Source organism: Salvelinus alpinus, chromosome 1, assembly GCF_045679555.1.
Source record: "Salvelinus alpinus chromosome 1, SLU_Salpinus.1, whole genome shotgun sequence".
NCBI classification, from domain to species: Eukaryota; Metazoa; Chordata; class Actinopteri; order Salmoniformes; family Salmonidae; genus Salvelinus; species Salvelinus alpinus.
Window position 1 is genome coordinate 58,818,069 of NC_092086.1, and position 24,362 is coordinate 58,842,430.

A 24,362-nucleotide genomic window follows, 5' to 3' on the forward strand; every position below is an offset into this window, starting at 1 on the left:
AAGGTATGGATTTTTTTTAGGGTGCATTGTCTGCTAAATGAACTAGTGTAGCCCACAGCCATAATGGCATAGCCAGATCATGGCCTGACATAAGGACAACTCAGAGTATGCTATTCTGTTCTTTTAAACTAATAGACTACATTTTCTTCATATCATGTTTTTTTAGACCGGTCTAAAATAAAGAATGGATTTATCGTGATAGTGTAGGCTATATTAAATGGATTTATTAGACTTTTTAAAATGTAGATGTTCTAAAGGTCTGCATCAGTGGCTTGTAGGCTATGTGTGGAAGCCAGGAGATGCTAAATGTGTTTATGTTAATTGACGGTAAATTACCGTGAGACTGGCAATTATTTGCTTGACAATCACCGGCTAACAAAATGTAATAACCACCACAGCCCTAGTAAGGACCCTTAAAATAAAGTGTTACCCTAAGGGAAAAGGATTTGCTTGGCCCAGCACAGGCAGTGTAGTCCCCTGGTCTTCTGGTCCCAGTGATGCCATGTGTAGTGGGCATAGGGAGAAAACAGAGAGAGAGACACACACTGATACATTTACTGCCATTTTGGCTCTATATTATACACCACCATCAGCCTGTACCGTTGACACCAGGAAGGATGGGGCCATTGACTCATGCAGCCAACACCAAATCCTGACTCTGCCATCAGCATGATGCAAAAGGCACAAGTATTCGTCGGACCAGGCAATGTTTTTCCACTCCTCAGTTGTCCAGTGTTGGTGATCTCGTACCCACCGGAGCCGCTTCTTCTTGTTTGTAGCTGATAGGAGTGGAACCCGGTGTGGTCGTCGTCTTCTGCAATAGCCTATCCGTGACAAGTACCGACGAGTTGTGTGTTCCGAGATGCCGTTCTGCACAACACTATTGTACTGCACCATTATTTGCCTGTTTGTGGTCTGCCTGTTAGGTTGCACAATTCTTTCCATTCTCCTTCGACCTCTCTTATCAACAAGCTTTTTTTGGCTCACAGGACTGCCGCTGACTGAATGTTTTTTGTTTGTCGCACCCTTCTCGGTAAACCCAAGACACTGTTGTGCGTGAAAATCCCAGGAGGACGGCCGTTTCTGAGATACTGGAACTGCTGCTCCTAGAACCAACAATCATACCACGCTATAAGTCACGTAGGTCACTCATTTTGCCCATTCTAAAGGGGGGCTGGTGTGGCTGAAATGCTAGGGCCGATTTTTATATATTTTTTTGTCAGCCCCTGAGTTAAATCCATTTATGATTATCATCAAGCATCACTTGTGTCCCAATCTTCATATTATTTTCACTTTGGTCTTCCAACAACATGCTGGGGAAACAGCGCAATAGCCGATTAACTGCTACGTGAATCGCCTGTATCCAGTAGCCTATATCCCTGGTATAGCCCCATCTCCCCTAATCTGCATCGGATGCGCTCATAAGTGCACTGCTACTCAGAACATCTCAAGTTATGATGCTACTTGCATTTCATCAAATGTTCGCAGTCAAACAACCAATAATAGTGCAAGACTCTGGTTATTTTCCTGTGTTTGGTCTGGACTGCATTCTCACCTGCAGAGAAACGCACCACGGTACGAATTGAATCTGACTACCCTTTTTAAACGAACCATGGTGCGTTGTTTGCAGATAGTGTTCACACCAGTCCAAGCTAACCAAACTAAGGGGGAAAATGCACCAGAGTTCGGAAAAACCGCACCAATCCAATTTGGTGTGATAACTCCCTCAGTAACACTCAGGTTCAAACAAACAAACTAGCCTAGCACATTATCTTGTTAAACTAATTAAACTAGCGTCATAGAGAAAGCAACAAAGCCCTATGCCTGACATGTCCATCAACGGTGACTCGAGTCAGGAACATTTGAAATGCTCTGTGGAGCAATTAAACAGAATTAGAGCTCTTTGGCAATACAGATCAGTGCTGTGTTTACTGACAACCAAATTAAGCATTCAATGAAAATAACCAAAAAGCAACATACAACAAAAAGTTTAATGTGTTTGTACTTGGTCATGTCAAATAATAATATTTTACCTTTACAATGTCTGTACATATTACATTAGGAACATATTGTCCGTCCATTCTATAACCCACAGGAACAAGATTTATTGAACATAGGAATAACAAAGTGTAACATAGAAGAGCAACAATGGTACACATACAAAATGGCAGCAGTTGAAATTATCAAAGTTTAAAAACGACATTGAAATGATTGATGAATGAGCATCGAGTCCGTCTTTGGCATTTCTTGACATTCTTTGGCACTGAGTGACAGGGATTGTAGGTGTGTGTGCACGTGTGTCTATATTTCACTATTCTCCATCAGACATGGGTCAGTTAGTTGGAGAAAGAGGGGTCAGATCTGAAAGAGAAAACACAATGGAAACTGGAGTACATAAAACCAAGTAATAACATTTACTGGGGATCAATAAAGTTAATTTGAAAATTGTTATATTAAAAGACTGGAAAGGTCTCTGATGTAGATGGAAGCAGCCTTAAATAGAAATGGAACATACAGTTGAAGTCGGAAATTTACATACACCTTAGCCAAATACATTTAAACTCAGTTTTTCCCAATTCCGGACATTTAATCCTAATAAAAATTCCCTGTCTTTGGTCAGTTATGATCACCACTTTATTTTAAGAACGTGAAATGTCAGAATAATAGTAGAGAGAATGATTTATTTCAGCTTTTATTTCTTTCATCACATTCCAAGTGGGTCAGAAGTTTACATACGCTCAATTAGTATTTGGTAGCATTGCCTTTAAATTGTTTAACTTGGGTCTAAACGTTTCGGTAGCATTCTACAAGCTTCCCACAATAAGTTGGGTGATTTTTGGCCCATTCCTCCTGACAGAGCTGATGTAACTGAGTCAGGTTTGTAGGCCTCCTTGCTCGCACACACTTTTTCAGTTCTGCCCACAAATTGTCTATAGGATTGAGGTCAAGGCTTTGTGATGGCGACTCCAATACCTTGACTTTGTTGTCCTTAAGCCATTTTGCCACAACTTTGGAAGTATGCTTGGTGTCATTGTCCATTTGGAAGACCCATTTGCGACAAGCTTTAACTTCCTGACTGATGTTTTGAGATGTTGCTTCAATATAGCCACATAATTTTCCTACCTCATGACACCATCTATTTTGTGAAGTGCACCAGTCCCTCCGGCAGCAAAGCACTCCCACAACATGATGCTGCCACCCCGCGCTTCACGGTTGGGATGGTGTTCTTTGGCTTGCAAGCCTCCCCCTTTTTCCTCCAAACACAACGATCGTCATTATGGCCAAACAGTTATATTTTTATTTCATCAGACCAGAGGACATTTCTCCAAAAATTACGATCTTTGTCCTCATGTGCAGTTGCAAACCGTAGTCTGGCTTTTTTATGGCGGTTTTGGAGCAGTGGCTTCTTCCTTGCTGAGCGGCCTTTCAGGTTATGTCGATATAGGACTTGTTTACTGTGGATATAGATACTTTTGTACCTGTTTCCTCCAGCATCTTCACAAGGTCCTTTGCTGTTGTTCTGAGATTGATTTGCACTTTTCGCACCAAAGTTCGTTCATCTCTAGGAGACAGAACGCGTCTCCTTCCTGAGCGGTATGACGGCTGCGTGGTCCCATGGTGTCTATACTTGCGTACTATTGTTTGTACAGATGAACGTTGTACCTTCAGGCATTTGGAAAATGCTCCCAAGGATGAACCAAACTTGTGGAGGTCTACAATTATTCTTCTGAGGCCTTGGCTGATTTCTTTTGATTCTCCCATGATGTCAAGCAAAGAGGCACTGAGTTTGAAGGTAGGCCTTGAAATACATCCACAGGTACACCTCCAATTGACTCAAATGATGTCAATTAGCCTATCAGAAGCGTCTAATGCCATGACATAATTTTCTGGAATTTTCCAAGCTGTTGAAAGGCACAGTCAACTTAGTGTATGTAAACTTCTGACCCACTGGAATTGTGATTAAGTGAAATAATCTGTCTGTAAACAATTGTTGGAAAAATTACTTGTGTCATGCACAAAGTAGATGTCCTAACCGACTTGCCAAAACTATAGTTTGTTAACAAGAAATTTGTGAAGTGGTTGAAAAACAAGTTTTAATGACTCCAGCCTAAGTGTATGCAAACTTCCGACTTCAACTGCATGCAACAGTGTCTTCAGAAAGTATCACACCCCTTGACTTTTTCTACATTTGCCTATTGTTCTTTTCGAAGCTCTTCAAGCTCTGTCAAATTGGTTGTTGATCATTGCTAGACAACCATTTTCAGGTATTGCCATATATTTTTGCAGTATTACTTTAGTGCCTTGTTGCAAACAGGAATAGAATATGTTTTTGAATTTTTTTATTCTGTATACTGTAGGCTTCCTTCTTTTTACTCTGTCAATTAGGTTACTATTGTGGAGTAACTACAATGTTGTTGATCCATCCTCAGTTTTCTCCCATCACAGCCATTAAACTTTGGAGCTGTTTTAAAGTCACCATTGACTTCCATTGCCTCAGCTACCGGGTATGCCTCAGCTAGCTCGTCAGGCTTCCATGCCTCGGCTGGCTCGTCGGGCTCCCATGCCTCAGCCGGCTCGTCGGGCTCCCATGCCTCAGCCGGCTCGTCGGGCTCCCATGCCTCAGCCGGCTCGTCGGGCTCCCATGCCTCAGCCGGCTCGTCGGGCTCCCATGCCTCAGCTGGCTCGTCGGGCTTCCATGCCTCGACAGGTTCCCGCGCCAGGTTCCCAACTGCCCTTCTTTGCAAGGATTTGGAAAACCTCCCTTGTCTTTGTGGTTGAATCTGTATTTGAAATTCACTGCTCGACTGAGGAATTTCGGAAATTTACATACACCTTAGCCAAATACATTTAAACTCAGTTTTTCCCAATTCCGGACATTTAATCCTAATAAAAATTCCCTGTCTTTGGTCAGTTATGCCCAAAGACCAAAGACTTCTAAGCAAACCCTCAAATCAGCGAGCTAACTTGGAATGAATTAAATAGTGCAGTCAAATTTAACATGGTAAATTCATAAGCTCGAATAAGAATTATATAGAAAGGGCTATTTTTTGGTTTCAATGTAGATGTGGATTATAATATACAACATTTCCATATAAACAAATAGTTCTATAAAAGTGTAACATAGGATTGAAATAAATGTCATCCTCCTTCTTCCCTGACTTTTTCTAAATAGGTGTATTTACATTGCTCAGTTGTGAGAATTTTTTAAATCGGGGTTGTTACATTTCTAATCGCTTTGTCTATAATTAGATACATGCAGCTACTCTTCTGTCATTATGTGTTGCTTTAGAAGATCAAATAAACACTTGCTCAACAGAATGCATGCTTCAATCTAGTTGACATCCATATAGTTTCTTGTCATTTCTGCTTCTTTCACGTACAATCAGCACCTTCACACTCGGTCGCTAATCGCGCATTCACATTCTCTCAAGATGCTGAAAGAAAGAAATAATTTCTCCACTCCTGTTCCCAGGTCAAATTGGTATATAATTTCACCCCAAAACGTGGTTTTGGAACACTTAAAATGTAAAAACATGGTTTTGGATGTTGTAAGAGGATGTTGTAAGTGTTTTACCAGTTGTCAGCACGTCACAATGGTCCCAGGTGGTCTTACACCATCCCACACCATTTTAAGTAAAGTAATGAAATGGTGTGGTGGTTTTAAAGTTAGTGGTACACTGTTCAGCTAAAGTATGACCCCACCTGGCATTTGAACACATAACCTTTGGATTTGAGATGCACTGATCTTTCTGCAGCGCCACAAAGTCTAACATTCCTATACATATTCATGACCTATAATACATCTCTGCACTTTGCAAAATAGTTCCATCTGTGCTGCTATTTTAGTTATCAGTTTATCTGACTATTCTCTCATCATTGATTCCATTGACATATTTCAGTAATTTGAGGGTTTTCTGTATAGTTGTCTAATGTTGGTGAGGCATATTATTCTGTTTTAATGTTACTCCTGAATAACTAGGATAAATATAATAGTTTTAATAGTTTATTTTAAGAATAGGAATACAGGTGTAGGAATACAGGTGAATTCAGTTATTAACACAGGTGTGGTGGCGTAGCAGAAAGATCGGAATGCCGTGAACCAAGAGTTAGAGTGTTCAAATCCCAGGTGAGGACAAGTTCAATCATTTCTGTATAAAAAAAACATACACAATGTAAGCTAAAAGCACTAAAGTCACTGTGAGAATCATAATGACAAATTTTTGTTTTCACGTGAAATCTCACATGTGAAGTGTTCCAAAACCACATGATTTCACATGTGAGGGTGTACAGCAAGAAATGGTTAATTCTGCAGGAATTAATATTATATGTGGTGGATCGACTAACTTTTCCCCAAAAGCATTTGGCGATTGACATGTAGGCCTACTTAGAGCGCGGACAGTTAGGCCCTAAAGCTCAGGCTTATGCAGAAATGGCAGATACACATAATGAAAGAAAACCTCAGTGTAGCCTATAGATATAAATGGCACAAGAATTGTACATTTATGGATCTTTTATGCATTGTTTTCTCTTTATTCAACCCGCCCGCAACCCACCCAAATTTCAAGTAGCCTAATGGGGGCGAGTTATGACAACTCAGCTCATCCACTCAGCCAGGAAAACACAAACAGTGTTACACGGAACCCAAACCGGCTGCGCGCGTGCGCCATCGTGCATAAATGTATTTTGTCCCCCCACACCAAACGCAATCACGACACGCAGGTTAAAATATCAAAACAAACTCTGAATGAATTATATTAATTTTGGGACAGGTTGAAAAACATGAAACATTTATGGCAATTTAAGCTAGCTAATTTGTCCTTTTTAGCTAGCTTGCTGTTGCTAGCTAATTTGTCCTGGGATATAAACATTTAGTTTTTATTTTACCTGAAAGGTCCTCTACTCCGCCAATTAATCCACACATAAAAGGTCAACCGAATAATTTCTAGTCATCTCTCCTCCTTCCAGGCTTTTCTTCTCTTGACTTTATATTGCCATTGGTAACTTTCATAAATTAGGTGCATTACCACCACTGACTTTGTTCGTCTTTCAGTCACCAATGTGGGTATAACCAATGAGGAGATGGCAAATGGGTACCTGCTTCTATAAACCAATGAGGAGATAGGAGAGGCAGGACTTGCAGCGCGATCTGCATCAGAAATAGAACTGACTTCTATTTTAGCCCTTGGCAACGCAGACGCTCGTTGGCGCGCGCGAGCAGTGTGAGCGCAATAATTGAATAACATAGATTTCTAAATTTATTTTGCGACGCGAGCGGTGTAGTCAGCCTGTTATTGTTTTTCACACTTTACATTAGTGTGACAAAGGATACATACAGGGCATTCGGAAAGTATTCAGACCCCTTCACTTTGTCCAAGGGGTCTGTTTTGTTACGTTACAGCCTCATTCTAAAATTGATTAAATAAAACATTTTCCTCAATCTACACAAAATACCCCATAATGACAAAGCGAAAATGTGTGAATTTTTGAACATTTCTAAAATAAAGAAAAAACTGAAATCTCACATCGATAGGGTTCACTTAAGGACATTCAGAGACTTGTCCCGAAGCCACCCCTGCGTTGTCTTGGCTGTGTGCTTAGGGTCGTTGTCCTGTTGGAAGGTGAACCTTTGCCCCAGTCTGAGGTCCTGAGCAGGTTTTCATCAAGGATCTCTCTGGGCTTTGCTCCGTTCATCTTTCCCTCGATCCTGACTAGACTCCCAGTCCCTGCCGCTGAAAAACATCCCCACAGCATGATGCTGCTGCCACCACCATGCTTCACCGTAGGGATGGTGTCAGGTTTCCTCCAGATGTGACACTTGGCATTCAGGCCAAAGAGTTCAATCTTGGTTCATATGACCAGACAATCTTGTTTCATGGTCTGAGAGTCCTTTAGGTGCCTTTTGGCAAACTCCAAGTCGGCTGTCATGTGCCTTTTACTGACGAGTGGTTTCCATCTGGCCACACTACCATAAACGCTTGATTGATGGAGTGCTGCAGAAATGTTGTCCTTCTTGAAGGTTCTCCCATCTCCACAGAGGTCACCCCCCTGACCAAGCCCCTTCTCTCCCCGATTGCTCAGTTTGGCCGGGCGGCCTGCTCTAGGAAGAGTCTTGGTGGTTCAAACTACCATTTAAGAATGAGGGAGGCCACTGTGTTCTTGGGGACCTTCAATGCTGCAGACATTTTTTGGTACCCTTCCCCAGATCTGTGCCGACGCAACCCTGTCTCGGAGCTCTACGGACAATTCCTTCGACCTCATGGCTTGGTTTCTGCTCTGACATGCACTGTCAACTGTGGGACCTTATATAGACAGTTGTGTGCCTTTCAAAATCATGTCCAAACATTTGAATTTACCACAGGTGGACTCCAAGTTGTAGAAACATCTCAAAGATGATCAATGGAAACAAGATGCACCTGAGCTCAATTTCGAGTCTCATAGCAAAGCGTCTGAATACTTATGTAAATAAGGTATATGTTTGTCATATTTAATACATTTGCAAAAAAATATATTTATGTTTTCGCTTTGTCATTATGGGGTATTGTGTGTAGACTTGATGAGGATTTTTTATTTTTTTTAAATACATTTTAGAATAAGGCTGTAACGTAACAATGTGGAAAAAGTCAAGGGGTCTGAACACTTTCCGAATACGCTGTATGCCTCATCACAAATCTCGGAGATCTATGGACAGTTCCTTGGACTTCATGGTATAGTTTCTGCTCTGACATGCACTGTCAACTGTGGGACCTTATATACTGTAGAGAGGTAAGTTTGTTTATAAATCATGTCCAAACAATTTAATTGGCCACTGGTGGACTCCAATCAAGTTGTAGTGACATCTCAAGGATGATCAAAGGAAATTGGATGCACCTGAGCTCAATTTGGAGTGTCCTAGAAAAGGGTTGTGAATACTTATGTAAATGTAGATATTTCTGTGTTTCAATTGCAATAAACTTGCAAGAATTTCTAAAAATATGTTTTTATTTAAACTAAAGGTATTTTGGTTTCGGTGCATAAAACAGTACATAGCCTATCAATGTGTAGGCCTACTGTGTAATAAAATTGATAATTGTGTATTAACAACATAACTATATGTTTGCAGTGCATACAACCATGCCAACAGCCAACTGAAGATCAGTGGACAAGGAGCTGGACAACAGGTCCCGTTGGTTCCCAAGAAAGCAGTGAGTTTTTCTAGATTCATGGAATGTGTTTGTGTATGTAGAATTTGTGTGGAAAAGTCACATGTGATTGTTTAGTTTGAGCAAGCTAATTTATCTACTGTTTCTAGGCCACTGTAATGAGTGGGGGTTTAAACAAGTTCCCCGGCCAGCACACTAAAATCACAATGTTTCCATTTCTATAGTCATGTTACAAAGAACGTTTTTTAATTGAAGCGACCAAATGTCAGCCTTTAACCATCCGAATATTTTATACAATATTCTGCCTATATTTCTATGGAATGTTTTAGGTAGGCTATACATAGGCTACTGTTAAATGCATTTTTGCTTTTCTTGGAATAGAAACACCATAATATGAATCAATTTAATCAAGCTACTGTTAGAAATAAATGGTAAATAATAAAGGCCAGTATCAACTTCTTTTCATAAAGAAAAGGGAATACATCATCTCAAACTGCAGCGGTCAAATGATTTGTACAGAGAAGCAAGCACCAACAAGCTGGAGAATGGAATATATTTGATTGGCAAATTGCATATTATTACAAACCTTGACATCAACAAAATCATAACATCTGGTCTGCATGTGACTGAACGAGTTACATTTGTACAGTAGGAAGTATTCGTTGCTTTTCTTGCCCGGGTATAGTCATTGCCATTGTACTGTATGTAGCCTACTCCTGCCCAGTTCTTAATTCACAATTTGAAGATTATAATATTTGATAGCCTAATAATAATAATAATAATATAAAATACAATTCAATTTAAATTATGAAGTGTATTCACAATTGCATGGCATGATGACCTCTGCTCAGCTTCAAATGCCCTGATTAGTAACTGGAGTATATTTTCTCAAACATGCCCTCTGGTGGTTTGGACAAGCATTAACGGCAAGCACTGTAACGCACCATAACAAACCATACCGTGAAGCAACTTTTGATTGAAGAACCACCGAGGGTAGAAAACATAAGGAACAAAGACTGAACAGGTGAAAGCTGACCAGGTTAATCCCTTATTGATGTCACCTACACTTCAGTCAGTGTAGATGAAGGGGAAGAGACAGGTTAAAGAAGGATGCTTAAGCCTTGAGACAATTGAGACATGTATTGTGCCATTCAGAGGAAAGACAAAATATGTAAATGCCTTTGAACGGGGTATGGTAGTAGGTGCCAGTTGCACCGGTTTGAGTGTGTCAAGAACTGCAACGCTGCTGGGTTTTTCATGCTCAACAGTTTCCCGTGTTTATCAAGAATGGTCCACCACCCAAAGGACATCCAGCCAAATTGACACAACTGTGGGAAGCATTTGAGTCAACATGGGCCAGCATGCCTGTGGTAATCTTTTGACACCTTGTAGAGTCCATGCCCCGACAAATTGAGGCTATTTTGAGGGCAAAAGGGGCTGCAACTCAATATTAGGAATTTGTTCCTAATGTTTTGTACACTCAGTGTATGTCTGTATGCAACCTTACCTCTGAGAATGGGCGGAGGACGTGTGGGTTTTATCAAGTTACTCTGAGAGAGAGCGTCCACCATCCAGGAGAGGGCACTAGAACAATATTCCAACTTGGAACAAGAGAGAGGGGATGGGGGTGAGAAGGAGAGAGAAGTTATTTTCCCTAACCCCTAAATCTAAAACTATACCTAACCCTAACCTTAATTCTAACCCTAAACCTTACCCCTAAGCCTAAAATAGTATTTCTCCTCGTGGGGACCGGCAAAATGTCCACACTTGTCCGAATTTTCCTTGTTTTACTATCCTTGTGAGGACTTCTGGTACCCACAAGGAAAGTTAAACCAAAACGGATGGTGACCGGGGATTCGACCGAGGTGGCGGACCTAGATGCACAGGCGTCATGGGGTAAGGACTCAATAGCTCCGCTCCTCAACACACACAAAGCCACCCCCCCCCCATTAAGGACCACTGAAACTTCAGACCACTGAAACTCGTTGCCACTGGGCATATAAGTCTGTGTGTGTGTATGCGTGTGCGTGTGTGTGTGTATGCTGTGACCAGTGGCAGCGGCCCAGGCTGACACTGACCTTGGTCTCTAGCATTCTCAGCCTGCGGTCGTGGTCCTGGATCTTTACCATCTGCTTTAGGACACTGTTCACCCTTCAACACAGGACCACAAGACAGGTTAGAGGTCAATTCAGGAATTGAACTGAAGTCCTATTCATGAAAAGATAACTGAATTGAACCAATCCCTAACACAGGAGGACCAATCTCTTTGGTGCAATTTTCAGAAGAATGTGGTACATTTTCACAACACTTAGTACAAAACTCAAAACAGATCATCAAAAAGGCATTCGTTTCAAAACTAAGCACATTTTCAATGGCTAAGTACACTCAAAATCATAGTCACTTTTTCACCAAACTTAGTCAGTGTTTCATCTAAAAATACACATTGCAATACATGTTCATATAAAGTCATTGCTGGCCTTCTAGGCAGAGTTGCAAAGAAAAAGCTATATCTCAGACTGGCCAATAAAAATAAAAGACACAGACACTGGACAGAGGAACTCTGACTAGAAGGCCAGCATCCCGGAGTTGCCTCTTCACTGTTTATGTTGAGACTGGTGTTTTGCGGGTACTATTTAATGAAGCTGCCAGTTGAGGACTTGTGAGGCGTCTATTTCTCAAACTAGACACTCTAATGTGCTTGTCCTCTTGCTCAGCTGTGCACCGGGGCCTCCCACTCCCCTTTCTATTGTGGTTAGAGCCAGTTTGCGCTGTTCTGTGAAGGGAGTAGTACACAGCGTTGTACGAAATCTTCAGTTTCTTGGCAATATCTCGCATGGAATAGCCTTCATTTCTCAGAACAAGAATAGGCTGACGAGTTTCAGAAGAAAGTTCTTTGTTTCTGGCAATTTTGAGCCTGTAATCGAACCCACAAATGCTGATGCTCCAGATACAAGAAGGCCAGTTTTATTGCTTCTTTAATCTGGGACAACAGTTTTCAGCTGTGCTAACATAATTGCAAAAGGGTTTTCTAATGATCAATTAGCCTTTTAAAATGATAAACTTGGATTAGCTAACACAACGTGCCATTGTAACACAGGAGTGACGGTTGCTGATAATGGGCCTCTGTATTCCTACATTCCATAACAAATATGCCGTTTCAAGCTACAATGGTCATTAACAATGTCTCCACTGTATTTCTGATCAATTTGATGACAGAAAATGTGCTTTTCTTTAAAAAACAAGGACATTTCTAAGTGACCCCAAACTTTGAAACGGTAGTGTATGTATGGAAATAAATTATTGATATATTATGAATTATTTGCCTGTATGGATTAATTTACTTTTTTGGAGGACTTTTTTTGTCAACAATGTGGCCTCATTAACCTATTAACCTGGGTAGTGGCCAGGAAAAAAAAACTTCCTCCCCATTTCCTTTGCAACTTTGAAGCTTACAGCAGATTTTGCTGCTGCTGAACCAACCTGCTAAAGCAAGACAGAATGAGAGCGATGAGCTAAGCATCCCACCACAGCAGTTTGTTTTTCGGAGGGGGTTGGGGGGCCTCATGTGGAGCATGGGGGGGGCCTCAAGCGGATAAATTCTTATTTTTTAAAGATTACGAGGCCTCTTGTTGATGTGAGGCCTGAGGCAATTGCCTCTTCTGCCTAATGGTAAGTCTGTCACTGAAAGTGACAACAGTTAAAGTCCACACATTTTTGTATGTGTCCCCAGTGGGAATCAAACCCACTGTGGTACTCTGATGTAGCTATACGTAGCAAGCCATGCTCTTATTAACTGAGTCATACAGGACCACTACAATACATAAGTACGACACAATACTGTAAATACAATACATGATTACAATACAGGTGGAGGAGGAGGGTGTATGATTGCCATCCCCATGATGAAGCCGTGGATGAGGCATCAATCCAGATCTATGTCAGGCTTGGATTCGCCATGCCAAACGTTTTTACCCCGGGTGCATGAACAATGAGGACAATTACTGTGATGTCAATAAGAACCTATGGCCACATGCTCAAGACAGGCTTGATGCAAACTAGTGCCTGGTTAATGTTGTTTCTTTCATTCATTTAATTTGATTACAGTACACCTACAGGGTAATTATATATGAACAACACATACAGTTTTTTGTATCAATGATTGTGAAATATGTCTTTGATGATCACACCTTTGACCACACATGGGATAGAAATGATGGAAATTCAGTTTTGATGGGTAGTGCAAGTGTATTGCGTAATGTGAGAACAGTATAATGTACTGTAATTTACAGTACTGAAACATACTACATTCAAAAGGCAATTTTGAAACATTGGATAAACTGGTTAGCTGTGTCATTATGTTGTGTTTTGATGGTTAAATCAATATTCTCATGGAATATCACAGTTAACTTATATTTTGGATCAAAGGTTGTGTGGTGAAAGATCTCTCCAAACAAAATTAATGCACAAATAAAGGTTTTAAATATAAGACTTGCTGCATTACAAGTGTTACCAGTTTGGAGAGTTGTACTAAGAGTTTTGAAAATTCACCACATACTTTTGAAAATAGCACCAAAGCAAAACGAACTAAAGCTGTTAAATCTGGCGTTTAGTATATGGCATAAATAGGTGACTGAGGGGGAGAGGTGGAGAGATGTCTCACTTGACGGAGGTGCGTTTAAGTCTCTCTGAGTCTTTCTCTCTCTCTCGTTTGTTCTGGGCAGACAGTATATTCTCCTTCTGGATGGCCTCCCACATGTTCAGTTTACTGGCCTGCCTACCATAGATCTCAAGAACTGAAGGAGAGATAGAGGAGAGGAAAAGAGGGGGATTTGGAAGAAGAGAAAATAAAAATAAAAATATTCAGATGAAATTTTGGACGACAACGGGAGTGGACTTCTAAAATGCTAGTAATTTAGCAATATACAACTGTGAGCATTTCCATTTCACAATACATCACATCTCTAGTGGCTCTCCTCCCCTCCGTCTCCATCTCCTCTCACCAAAGTGTTTGATCTTGACGGAGGGGATCCTGCGGATGCGCCTCTTGATGAAGAGGTGGAGGTGGGAGATGATGATGAAGGGTGGCGCAAGGCAGGGTCTGGAATGGTACTCCAAGATAAGCTTGTAGCGCTGAAACTTCCAGTAAGTGTCGCTGTGCTCCTGCACTTTTGAGAACGTATGACTGCAGTGACGAGAGAGAGAGCCAGCCACAGTGAAATGTTACCAGCCAGAATATCAGCGAATACATTGCATTCGGAAAGCATTCTGACCCCTTGACTTTTTCCACATTTTGTTACTTTACAGCTTTAATGCAAAATAGATTTTTTTTTTATGTCCTTATCAATCTACACACAATAACCCATAATGACAAAGCAAAAACAGTTTTTTAGAAGAAAAAAGATTTAAAAAAAAAAATGATATCTCACATTTACATAAGTATTCAGACCCTTCACTCAGTACTTTGTTGAAGCACCTTGGTAGCGATTAAAGCCTTGAGTCTTCTTGCATATGACGCTACAAGCTTGGCAGACCTGTATTTGGGGAGTTTCACCCATTCTTCTCTGCAGATCCTCTCAAGCTCTGTCAGGTTGGACGGGGAGCGTTACTGCACAACTATTTTCAGGTCTCTCCAGAGATGTTTGATCGGGTTCAAGTCCGGGCCACTCAAGGACATTCAGAGAATTGTCCCGAAGCCACTCCTGCGTAGTCTTGGCTGTGTGCTTAGGGTTGTTGTCCTGTTGGAAGGTGAACCTTTGCCCCAGTTTCAGGTCCTGATCGCCTGGAGCAGGTTTTCATCAAGGATCTCTCTACTTGGCTCCGTTCATCTTTCCCGCGATCCTGACTGGTCTCCCAGTCCCTGCCGCTGAAAAACATCCCCAAAACATGATGCTGCCACCACCATGCTTCACCGTAGGGATGGTGCCAGGTTTCCTCCAGATGTGACGCTTGGCATTCAGGCCAAAGAGTTCAATCTTGGGTTCATCAGACCAGAGAATCTTGTTTCTCATGGTCTGAGAGTCTTTAGGTGCCTTTTGACAAACTCCAAGCGGGCTGTCATACATTTTACTGAGGAGTGGTTTCCGTCTGACCACTCTACCATAAAGGCCTGATTGGTGGAGTGCTGCAGAGATGGTTGTCCTTCTGGAAGGTTCTCCCATCTCCACAGAGGAACTCTAGAGTGCTGTCAGAGTGACCATCTGTTTCTTGGTCAACTCCCTGACCAAGGCCCTTCTCCCCTGATTGCTCAGTTTGGCCTGGTGGCCAGTTCTCGGAAGATTCTTGGTGGTTTCAAACTTCTTCCATTTAAGAATGAGGGAGGCCACTGTGTTCAATGCTGTAGAACATTTTTGGTAACCTTCCCTTGATCTGTGCCTCCACACAATCCTATCTTGGAGCTCTACAGACAATTCCTTCGACCTCATGGCTTGGTTTTTGCTTTGGCATGCACTGTCCACTGTGGGACCTTATATGGACAGGTGTGTGCCTTTCAAAATCATGTCCAATCAATTGAATTTACTACAGGTGGACTGCAATCAAGTTGTAGAAACATGAAGGATAATCAATGGAAACTGGATGCAGCTGAGTTTAATTTCAAGTCTAATAGCAAAGGGTCTGAATACTTATGTAAATAAGGTACGTGTTTTATTTTTTATACATTTGCAAACATTTCTAAAAACCTCTTTTCGCTTTGTCATTATTGGGATTTGTGTGTAGATTGCGGACTCTTTTTAAAATATTTAATCCATTTTAGAATAAGGCTGTAATGTAAGAAAATGTTGAAAAAGTCAAGGGGTCGGAATACTTTCCAAAGGGACTGTGTATTGGTTTTATTATATTTTTTGGTTATTGACGTTTTGGGCACAAATAAAAGCAGAGTCAGAAAAACATTTGGCATTTTGATAACACGCAATGATAGTGTCAAATAAGACAATTAAAAATTCAATCAAGTTGATTGAATTAAATCGAATTAGCTATAATTTATCACATCAGATCAGTGGTTCTGAGACAATAAACAACACTAGTCAAGACACAGTGAGGAACTAGATAAGAGGAAATCAGCCCACGGATTAGAGGGGCCTATTGAATAAGTGATGATCTGTCGAGGGGAACACAAAGAGAGTGAAACAGGGATATGGAGGGGGGTGCTAGATGGGAAAGAGGGACAGAAAGTGAAACCGGGACAGAGAGTGAGTAAAAGAGAGACAGCGAGAAAAAGAAGAACAGAGGGTGAAAGAAGGACAGAGAGGGTGAAAGAGGGACAGAGCGAGAAGGTACGTTACCTGAACATGGCGATGAGCAGATTGACCAGGAGGATGTTGGTGACCAACAGGTAGATGACCAGTAGGATGACCACCAGCCAGTTGGCGTAGGTACTCATGCAGGGCTCTGCCCCCGCCCCGATCAGGGTTGCGTTATTGGTGCACTGTATCCCCTCCTCCAGTTTATCAGCTACGGACAGAGAGACAGGGAGAAAAGGGGGGATGGAGGGAGAGAAGGGGGGGGATGTAGAGAGAGTGAGGATTCAAAATATAATGAACAAAAATATAAACTTAACATGCAACAATTTCAATGATTTTACTGAGTTACAGTTCATATAAGGAAATCAGTCAATTGAAATGAATTCATTAGGCCCTAATCTATGGATTTCAGATGACTGGGCAGGGGCGCAGTCATGAGTGGGCCTCGGGCAGCATAGGCCCACCAATTTTGGAGACTGGCCCACCCACTTGGGAGCAAGGCCCAGCCAATCAAAGTGAGCCACAAAATGGCTTTATTACAGACAGAAATACCCCTCCGTTTCATCAGCTGTCTGGGTGGCTGGTCTCAGACGATTCCGCAGGTGAAGAAGCCAGATGTGGAGGTCCTGGGGTGGTGTAGTTACATGTGGTCTGCGGTTTGTGAGGCCGGTTGGACGTAATGCCAAATTCTCTAAAAAGACGTTGGAGGCGGCTTATGGTAATTAAATTAACATTTAATTCTCTGGCAGCTCTGGTAGACATTCCTGCAGTCAGCATGCCAATTGCACACTCCCTCAAAACTTGAGACATCGGTGGCATTGTGTGGTGTGACAAAAACTGCACATTTCAGAGTGGCCTTTAATTGTCCCCATCACAAGGTGCACCTGTGTAATGATCATGCTGTTTAAAACCTCTTCGATTATTTACGTTTTAAAATACCTAAAGTAGGATTAGGAAAGTTGATTGAAATGTTTGGACAAAGTTTACAGGTAACTTATTAGATATTTTGTGGTCATTTTGGGCAAGTTGGAACAGGTGTTTTTCTGAATCAAACGCACCAAATAAATGGACATTTTGGAGATATAACGACGGAATTAATCGAACAAAAGGACCATTTGTGATGTTTATGGGACATATTGGAGTGCCAACAGAAGAAGCTCTTCAAAGGTAAGGCATGGATTATATCGTTATTTCTGAGTTTTGTGTCGCGCCTGGCGGGTTGAAATATGATTGTCATGTGTTTGTTTGATGGGGGGCTGTCCTCAGATAATCGCATGGTTTGCTTTCGCCGTAAAGCCTTTTTTAAATCTGACACGGTGGCTGGATTAACAAGAAGTAAAGCTTTAATTTGGTGTATTGCACTTGTGATTGTATGAAAGTTAAATATTTCTAATAATTTATTTTGAATTTCGCGCTCTGCAATTTCACCGGATGTTGTCGAAACTTTTCGCTAGCGGAACCCCCAGGCGTAACAGGTTAATCAGCTTCTTGATATGCTACACCTGTTAGGTGGATGGATTATCTTGGCAAAGGAGAAATGCTCACTAACAGGGATGTAAACAAATTGTGGAAAAAAATTGAACATTTCGGGGATCATTTAATTCAGCTCATGAAACATGGGACCAATATTTTACATGTTGTGTTTATATTTTTGTTCAGTATAAATGGCATAAACCAGAGGGAGGGATGTGAAGAGAAAATTCAACATTTGAAATGGATAGGCAAAGAGGGTAGATTGGCCAGTGGTTGGGGTAAGAGTTTAGGAGGGGATACAAAAGGAAGAGGGGTGAAAGAACAGAGAGAGACAGTTATATACTATTGCTGTAGGTTTCAAATACACACACAGACACCTTCACATGAAAAAACACATTCGTACACAAACATTGACGCACCATCCATTTCGTGTATGGGGATCTGTCCAAATATGTGTAGGTATGGCCTGTAGAATACTCTGCGAAAGATCCAATTGGGACGGGGGTCATAGGAGTAGAGCAGCGCCTGATTGGCTACGCCGTAGGCCATGAGCCAAACCGCCAGGAAGAAGAGGAAGAAGAAGATGTCCTTCATCTACCAATCAGGAAGAAGAACAGAGGATTAGGAAAAGTATTGGTAACATTGAAATAACACTAAAGGACGTTTTCACAGACCTAAATGATGTCGACTCATAGATTTTAATACAGACTCTCCTTTTAAAATACTTCAAAAGGAGTAGATATCGTCAGTCGTTAGCTTACCTTACCACACAACACGAGTGTGTTTATACACACAGTGGACAAAACATTATGAACACCTGCTCTTTCCATGACATACACTGACCAGGTGAAAGCTATGATCCCTTATTGATGTCACCTGTTAAATCCACTTCAATCAGTGTAGATGAAGGGGAGGAGGCAGGTTAAAGAAGGATTTTTGAGCCTTGAGGGTGCAACTCGATATTAGGCAGGTATTCTTAATGTTTTGTACACTCCGTACAGCCAGCATTTGAAATGTTTACACAGTCTTCATCACAAGATCATGTTTCAGTCGACAAAGACCTTCATCATCATCACAAATACTTAAAAGAATCACTCACCATGTTGCCGACAATGATGATCTTGGGTCCCAGCTGTTTGTGGATGGCGAAGATGTGGATGAGACGAAGGGTAAACACCATGTAGTCCACAGCAAACACAGCACGGCCAAACTCATAGGACCAAGGGAACATTCTAGAACACACAACAAACACCTGGTTATAGTCACAGGGTCACACACTCACAAAGATAGACATACACACACTCATATACAGTCAGTGGCCCGTTTATTAGGTACACAAAAATGGATCACTCCTACAGACAGCAAGTCACGTGGCCGTGGCTTGCTATATAAAGCAGGCAGACAGGCATTGAGGCATTCAGTTACTGTTCGATTGAACATTAGAATGGGGAAAACGAGTGACCTAAGCGACTATGAGCTGGGCATGACTGCCGGTGCCAGGCGCGCCGGATCCAGTATCTCAGAAACGGCCGGCCTCCTGGGCTTTTCACTGTTTACTGAGAATGGTGCGACAAACAAAAAAAATCCAGTCAGCGGCAGTCCTGTGGGCGACAACAGCTCATTGATGAGAGAGCTCGAAGGAGAATCGTGCAAGCTAGCAGGTAGGCCACAAACAGACAAATAACGGGGCAGAACAACAGTGGTGTGCAGAATGGCATCTCGGAATGCACAACTCGTCGATACTTGTCACAAAGAGACTATTACAGCAGACGACCACACCGCGTTTCACTCCTATCAGCTAAAAACAAGAAGAAACGGCTCTAGTGGGCACACAATCACCAACACTGGACAATTGAGGAGTGGAAAAACATTGCCTGAACTGACAAATCCTGGTTCCTGTTGCGTCTTGCTGATGGCAGAGTCAGGATTTGGAGTAAGCAGCATTAGTTCATGGCCCAATCTTGCCTGGTGTCAGCGGTACAGGCTGGTGGCGGCGGTGTACTGGTGTGGCGAATGTTTTTCTGGCACACGTTACATCCCTTGATGCCAACTGAGCAATGATTGAACGCCATGCCCTGAATAATTCAGGTTGTCTAAGGCAAAAGGGGGTGCGACCCGATACTAGATGGGTGTAACCTAATAAACTGGCCACTGAGTGTACAGTCCATATACATCAACACACAGACACATATACACATATAAATATGAAATATACACACCTGCAGCACATGCCCAGGGCAAAGAGTGAGATAGCCAAGATGTCACACTTATTCCACATGTCCTGGATGTAGAGACTCATCCTCTGATATATAGTGTTGCTGCCCACAAAGAACGTCTGCGAGAGAGGATGGTCATTAATATGAATTTATATGTTCTTACCTGTCAATTGTGTGTGTGTGTGTGTGTGTGTGTGTGTGTGTGTGTGTGTGTGTGTGTGTGTGTGTGTGTGTGTGTGTGTGTGTGTGTGTGTGTGTGTGTGTGTGTGTTCGTATGATGCGTCCTACCTGTCGAATCTCCTCACAGACCATGGTGAAGACCCAGAAGTAGAGAACAAACTCTAAGGTGGACGGGCCGTGAGGGGGCGGGGGCTTGAAGTCCACCAATAGGATGTAAGCAAACAGGGAGAGGAACAGGAAGTACATCAGCACGTTGCCCAGGAACGAGGTGACGGGCGCAAACCAGAACTCCCTCCAGCGCAGCAGTATGAAGGGCCTCTTGGGATTGGAGGCACCTTTCAGTTTGGCCCTTAAAGCAGCATATTCCTCAGCATCCTCTTCCCTGTGAGGAAAATAATGAGAATAATTAGTGTGTGTGTGTGTGTGTGTGTGTGTGTGTGTGTGTGTGTGTGTGTGTGTGTGTGTGTGTGTGTGTGTGTGGTGTGTGTGTGCGTGCATGCGTGCGCGCATGTTTACGTTTGCATGATGTCGGCGAGAGAAAACACAGTGGCATCTCCTCCATCCAGACTGTCTGTGTTCCGACCATGAGTCACCTCCTCCGACTTCCCCTCCTCCTCCTGTTCCCTGAAAGAGAGAGAGAGAGAGACCTGACCGACTGACAGACAGAGGCGCAGAGTGAGGACACTTTCCTTCATCACCATCTTCTCTGTATCCTTCCAATTTCTCTAACATTCCACATATTGAAAATTGGATTGATACAAGAGAAGATTGGCTGATAGTGAAAAAGCAGAAATTTAGAATGATACTATCGTACCGAGTGAAGAAAATAAGCAGCGCATCACGTATTGGACATTTTCCCGAATCAACTTTTTTCCCTTCAGCGCCGGTCAATCTTTTCCGTATTATTCCAATTATTTCTATGTACGCACTGCATAAGGAACATAAGGAAAGCTTAATGGATTGGAAATTGTCAGACAGACACAGGTAGCCACTAACCTGAAAGTGATGAGGTTGGTGTAGATGAGGGGGGGTAAGAAGAAAGCGAGGACCAGTTTCCAGACCTTCGTGCTCCTCTCCATGTCTCCCCACCATATCTGAGACAGCAGAGACTGCCAGAGGAAGAGGTAGAAGCAGAGTTAAGGCTCTGCAAACTAGGTTCAGTTTCCTCTTAGCAGAACTTGGCTAGGCAAAGCGAACGTCTGTGCTTCACATACTGCCTTAAAAGACCTTCGCTTGAAAATTTTGAAAAAATAGGCAATATTACTGTTTGTCCCTCTTGAGACGCCATAGCAACAGCATTGCCACTTCCTAAAATACAGTTCCTCTCAGATAAAGCTCTGACAGAGCTCTAGAGTTCCTCTGTAGAGATGGGAGAACCTTCAAGAAGGGCAACCATCTCTGCAGCACTCCACCAATTAGGCCTTTATGGTAGAGTGGCCAGACGGAAACCACTCCTCAGTAAAAGGCACATGACAGCCCACTTGGAGTTTGCCAAAATGCACCTAAAGGACTCTCAGACCATGAGAAACGAGATTCTCTTGCAAGGTGATGTAACATTTCTATTGGAATCCAGCCAATGTGGGGATAGCCAATATCTGGCATTTTTAATCACCCGCAACCTGTATTCAGAATGACTGCAAAGGTAAGGAAGACTAAGCTATGAGACAACCTAAAGCATCTAAATTGGAACAACCAATTTCAGTAATGGGTGCAATAAGTCCAAGTAACATATGGTATTAATTTAGAAAATGTAATTTATATTTCAGTAGCATAAGATTAATTAATTACTCAATAAATCAATGTACAAGCACAAACATACACTACCGTTCAAAAGTCTGGGGTCACTTAGAAATGTCCTTGAAGAGGCGACTCCAGGATGCTGGCCTTCTAGGCAGAGTTCCTCTGTCCAGTGTCTGTGTTCTTTTGCCCATCTTAATATTTTATTTTTATTGGCCAGTCTGAGATATGGCTTTTTCTTTGCAACTCTGCCTTGAAGGCCAGCATCCCGGAGTCACCTCTTCACTGTTGACGTTGAGACTGGTGTTTTGCGGGTACTATTTAATGAAGCTGCCAGTTGAGGACTTGTGAAGCGTTTATTTCTAAAACTATACACTCTAATGCACTTGTCCTCTTGCTGAGTTGTGCACCTGGGCCTCCCACTCCTCTTTCTAATCTGGTTAGAGCCAGCTTGCTCTGTTCTGTGAAGGGAGTAGTACACAGCGTTGTACCATATCTTCAGTTTCTTGGCAATTTCTCGCAAGAAATAGCCTTCATTTCTCAGAACAAGAATAGACTGACGAGTTTCAGAAGTTCTTTGTTTCTAGCCATTATGAGCCTGTAATCAAACACACAAATGATGATGCTCCAGATACTCAACTAGTCTAAAAAAGGCCAGTTTTATTGCTTCTTTAATTAGCACAACAGTTTTCAGCTGTGCTAACATAATTGCAAAAGGGTTTTCTAATGATCAATTAGCCTTTTAAAATTATAAACTTGGATTAGGTAACACAACGTGTCATTGGAACACAGGAGTGATGGTTGCTGATAATGGGCCTCTGTACACCTATGTAGATATTACATAAAAAATCAGCCGTTTCCAGCTACAATAGTAATTTACAACATTAACAATGTCTACACTGTATTTCTGATCAATTTGATGTTATTTTAATGGACCCAAAATTGTATTTCCTTTCAAAAACAAGGACATTTCTAAGTGACCCCAAACTTTTGAACGGTAGTTTACATATTGAAACAAACAATTCTAAAAATCAACCTGCACAGAGGATGCTGGGAAATGTGATAATGACAGGTGTGGTTTTGGTTCAAAGTGATGTGTATGAGTTTCAGGCCCCTAAATTAGTGTAAAACTAGGCCCTCAAAATAAGGCCTACTTTATGATAACATATTCGATTAGGATCTCACTTGGTGAAGTCCATAGAACTGAAAATGAATGAATGCAACAACTAAGCCTCTTTTTTTTACTGAAGAATTTGCTGTGTGCATATGGAGGAGGCGTGTGTGAATGCGCAAATGGAAGACAGAGGGGCGAGGGGAAGGGATTCAGCTACACACGCACACACCTTGACCCCTGACCCCTGGGTTTAGTACGGACCTGCACGCCGTCATGGCTGAAGAAGAGGCGAGCGTCAGCTGCAGTAGCCATCTGCAGACAGGTAGCTCCGCCCCACACCGGAGACTTCCTTATAAGGAGGGTGAAGGAGCGTCTTTCACTGCTCTGGTAGCACTCACTGAACACGTCTAGAGAGATGATTAAAGGGTTAAAGGTGTGAAAGTATTGCAAATGGTCCCAGACTGGGATGCCATCCAGCAGACTTTCAGAACAGGTGGTCCCTTGTGGTCTGATGCGGAACTGCTACAAGGCATTTTGGGGTAACCTTCACTCAGAAAATACAAGCTGCTAACGGTATGCATAACAGAGTTGATAACCACTACATTGACATCCTCACAGTACAAACACACAGCCAGGATAAGGCTCACCCACCAAGGGCCAAGTTCTCAAACTTCTGGGCCAACACCTTCATAGAGAGCTTGGTCTCCGTCTCACTCTCCAGCTTAGACAGCTCCCTCAGCATCTTACAGCCTGCCAGAGCACTGAGGACAGACTCCCCTGTCTGGAGGGGAGGAGGGAAGGGAGAGAGAGAGAGAGAGAGAAAGAGAGAGAAGCATTGTACATTGGTAAATTAAAGGTAGACTCAGCGAGATGACGCAGATGCACAAGGTAAGTAGCAGTAGTGGGTCAATTTCCACAACAACTAAGAGCGATGAAGCGCGAGGCTAAACCACTCCACTGTTTCGGTCCGGTAGCTACCATGAAGCAGCATGAAGCGAACCCCTGCACACGCACAGATACTCTGTGTGACTGTGTGAGAAGTTTTGCATCATGCTTATCGGAATATCTGCGGTGCTGCTCATGGCAACGTCATTTCACCGAGTCTCCCTTTATGTTATTTTCTACAGATTAGATTGTTGAGTGCGCACATTGTTTATCACTGTCATTACAGCTGCCTGGTCCCATATATTCTTAACTGACTCACCTGGTCAGACCACTCCCGAGTGGCCTAAGGCACTGCATCTCAGTGCTAGAGGCGTCACAC

The 24,362-nt window shown here is 42.3% G+C and overlaps 1 protein-coding gene across 5 annotated transcripts in view; it reads right to left on the reverse strand.

Annotated features, from left to right (window-relative positions):
- Nucleotides 1-1,972: 1,972 nt before the first annotated feature.
- trpm4a (transient receptor potential cation channel, subfamily M, member 4a) overlaps nucleotides 1,973-24,362 on the reverse strand; it is a 70,317-nt gene continuing 47,927 nt past the window's right edge. For all 5 annotated transcript variants that reach the window (XM_071356693.1, XM_071356617.1, XM_071356540.1 and 2 more), the window contains 14 exons: nucleotides 23,750-23,879; nucleotides 23,360-23,505; nucleotides 21,244-21,356; nucleotides 20,764-20,871; nucleotides 20,356-20,629; nucleotides 20,071-20,186; nucleotides 18,951-19,083; nucleotides 18,271-18,445; nucleotides 16,421-16,589; nucleotides 14,141-14,322; nucleotides 13,801-13,933; nucleotides 11,219-11,291; nucleotides 10,648-10,741; nucleotides 1,973-2,361 (listed from right to left, as the gene is read on the reverse strand). In XM_071356693.1, the coding sequence (XP_071212794.1) occupies nucleotides 2,333-2,361; nucleotides 10,648-10,741; nucleotides 11,219-11,291; nucleotides 13,801-13,933; nucleotides 14,141-14,322; nucleotides 16,421-16,589; nucleotides 18,271-18,445; nucleotides 18,951-19,083; nucleotides 20,071-20,186; nucleotides 20,356-20,629; nucleotides 20,764-20,871; nucleotides 21,244-21,356; nucleotides 23,360-23,505; nucleotides 23,750-23,879 (1,875 nt within the window). In that variant the 3' untranslated portion in view covers nucleotides 1,973-2,332. The remainder of the gene's footprint in view (nucleotides 2,362-10,647; nucleotides 10,742-11,218; nucleotides 11,292-13,800; nucleotides 13,934-14,140; nucleotides 14,323-16,420; nucleotides 16,590-18,270; nucleotides 18,446-18,950; nucleotides 19,084-20,070; nucleotides 20,187-20,355; nucleotides 20,630-20,763; nucleotides 20,872-21,243; nucleotides 21,357-23,359; nucleotides 23,506-23,749; nucleotides 23,880-24,362) is intronic.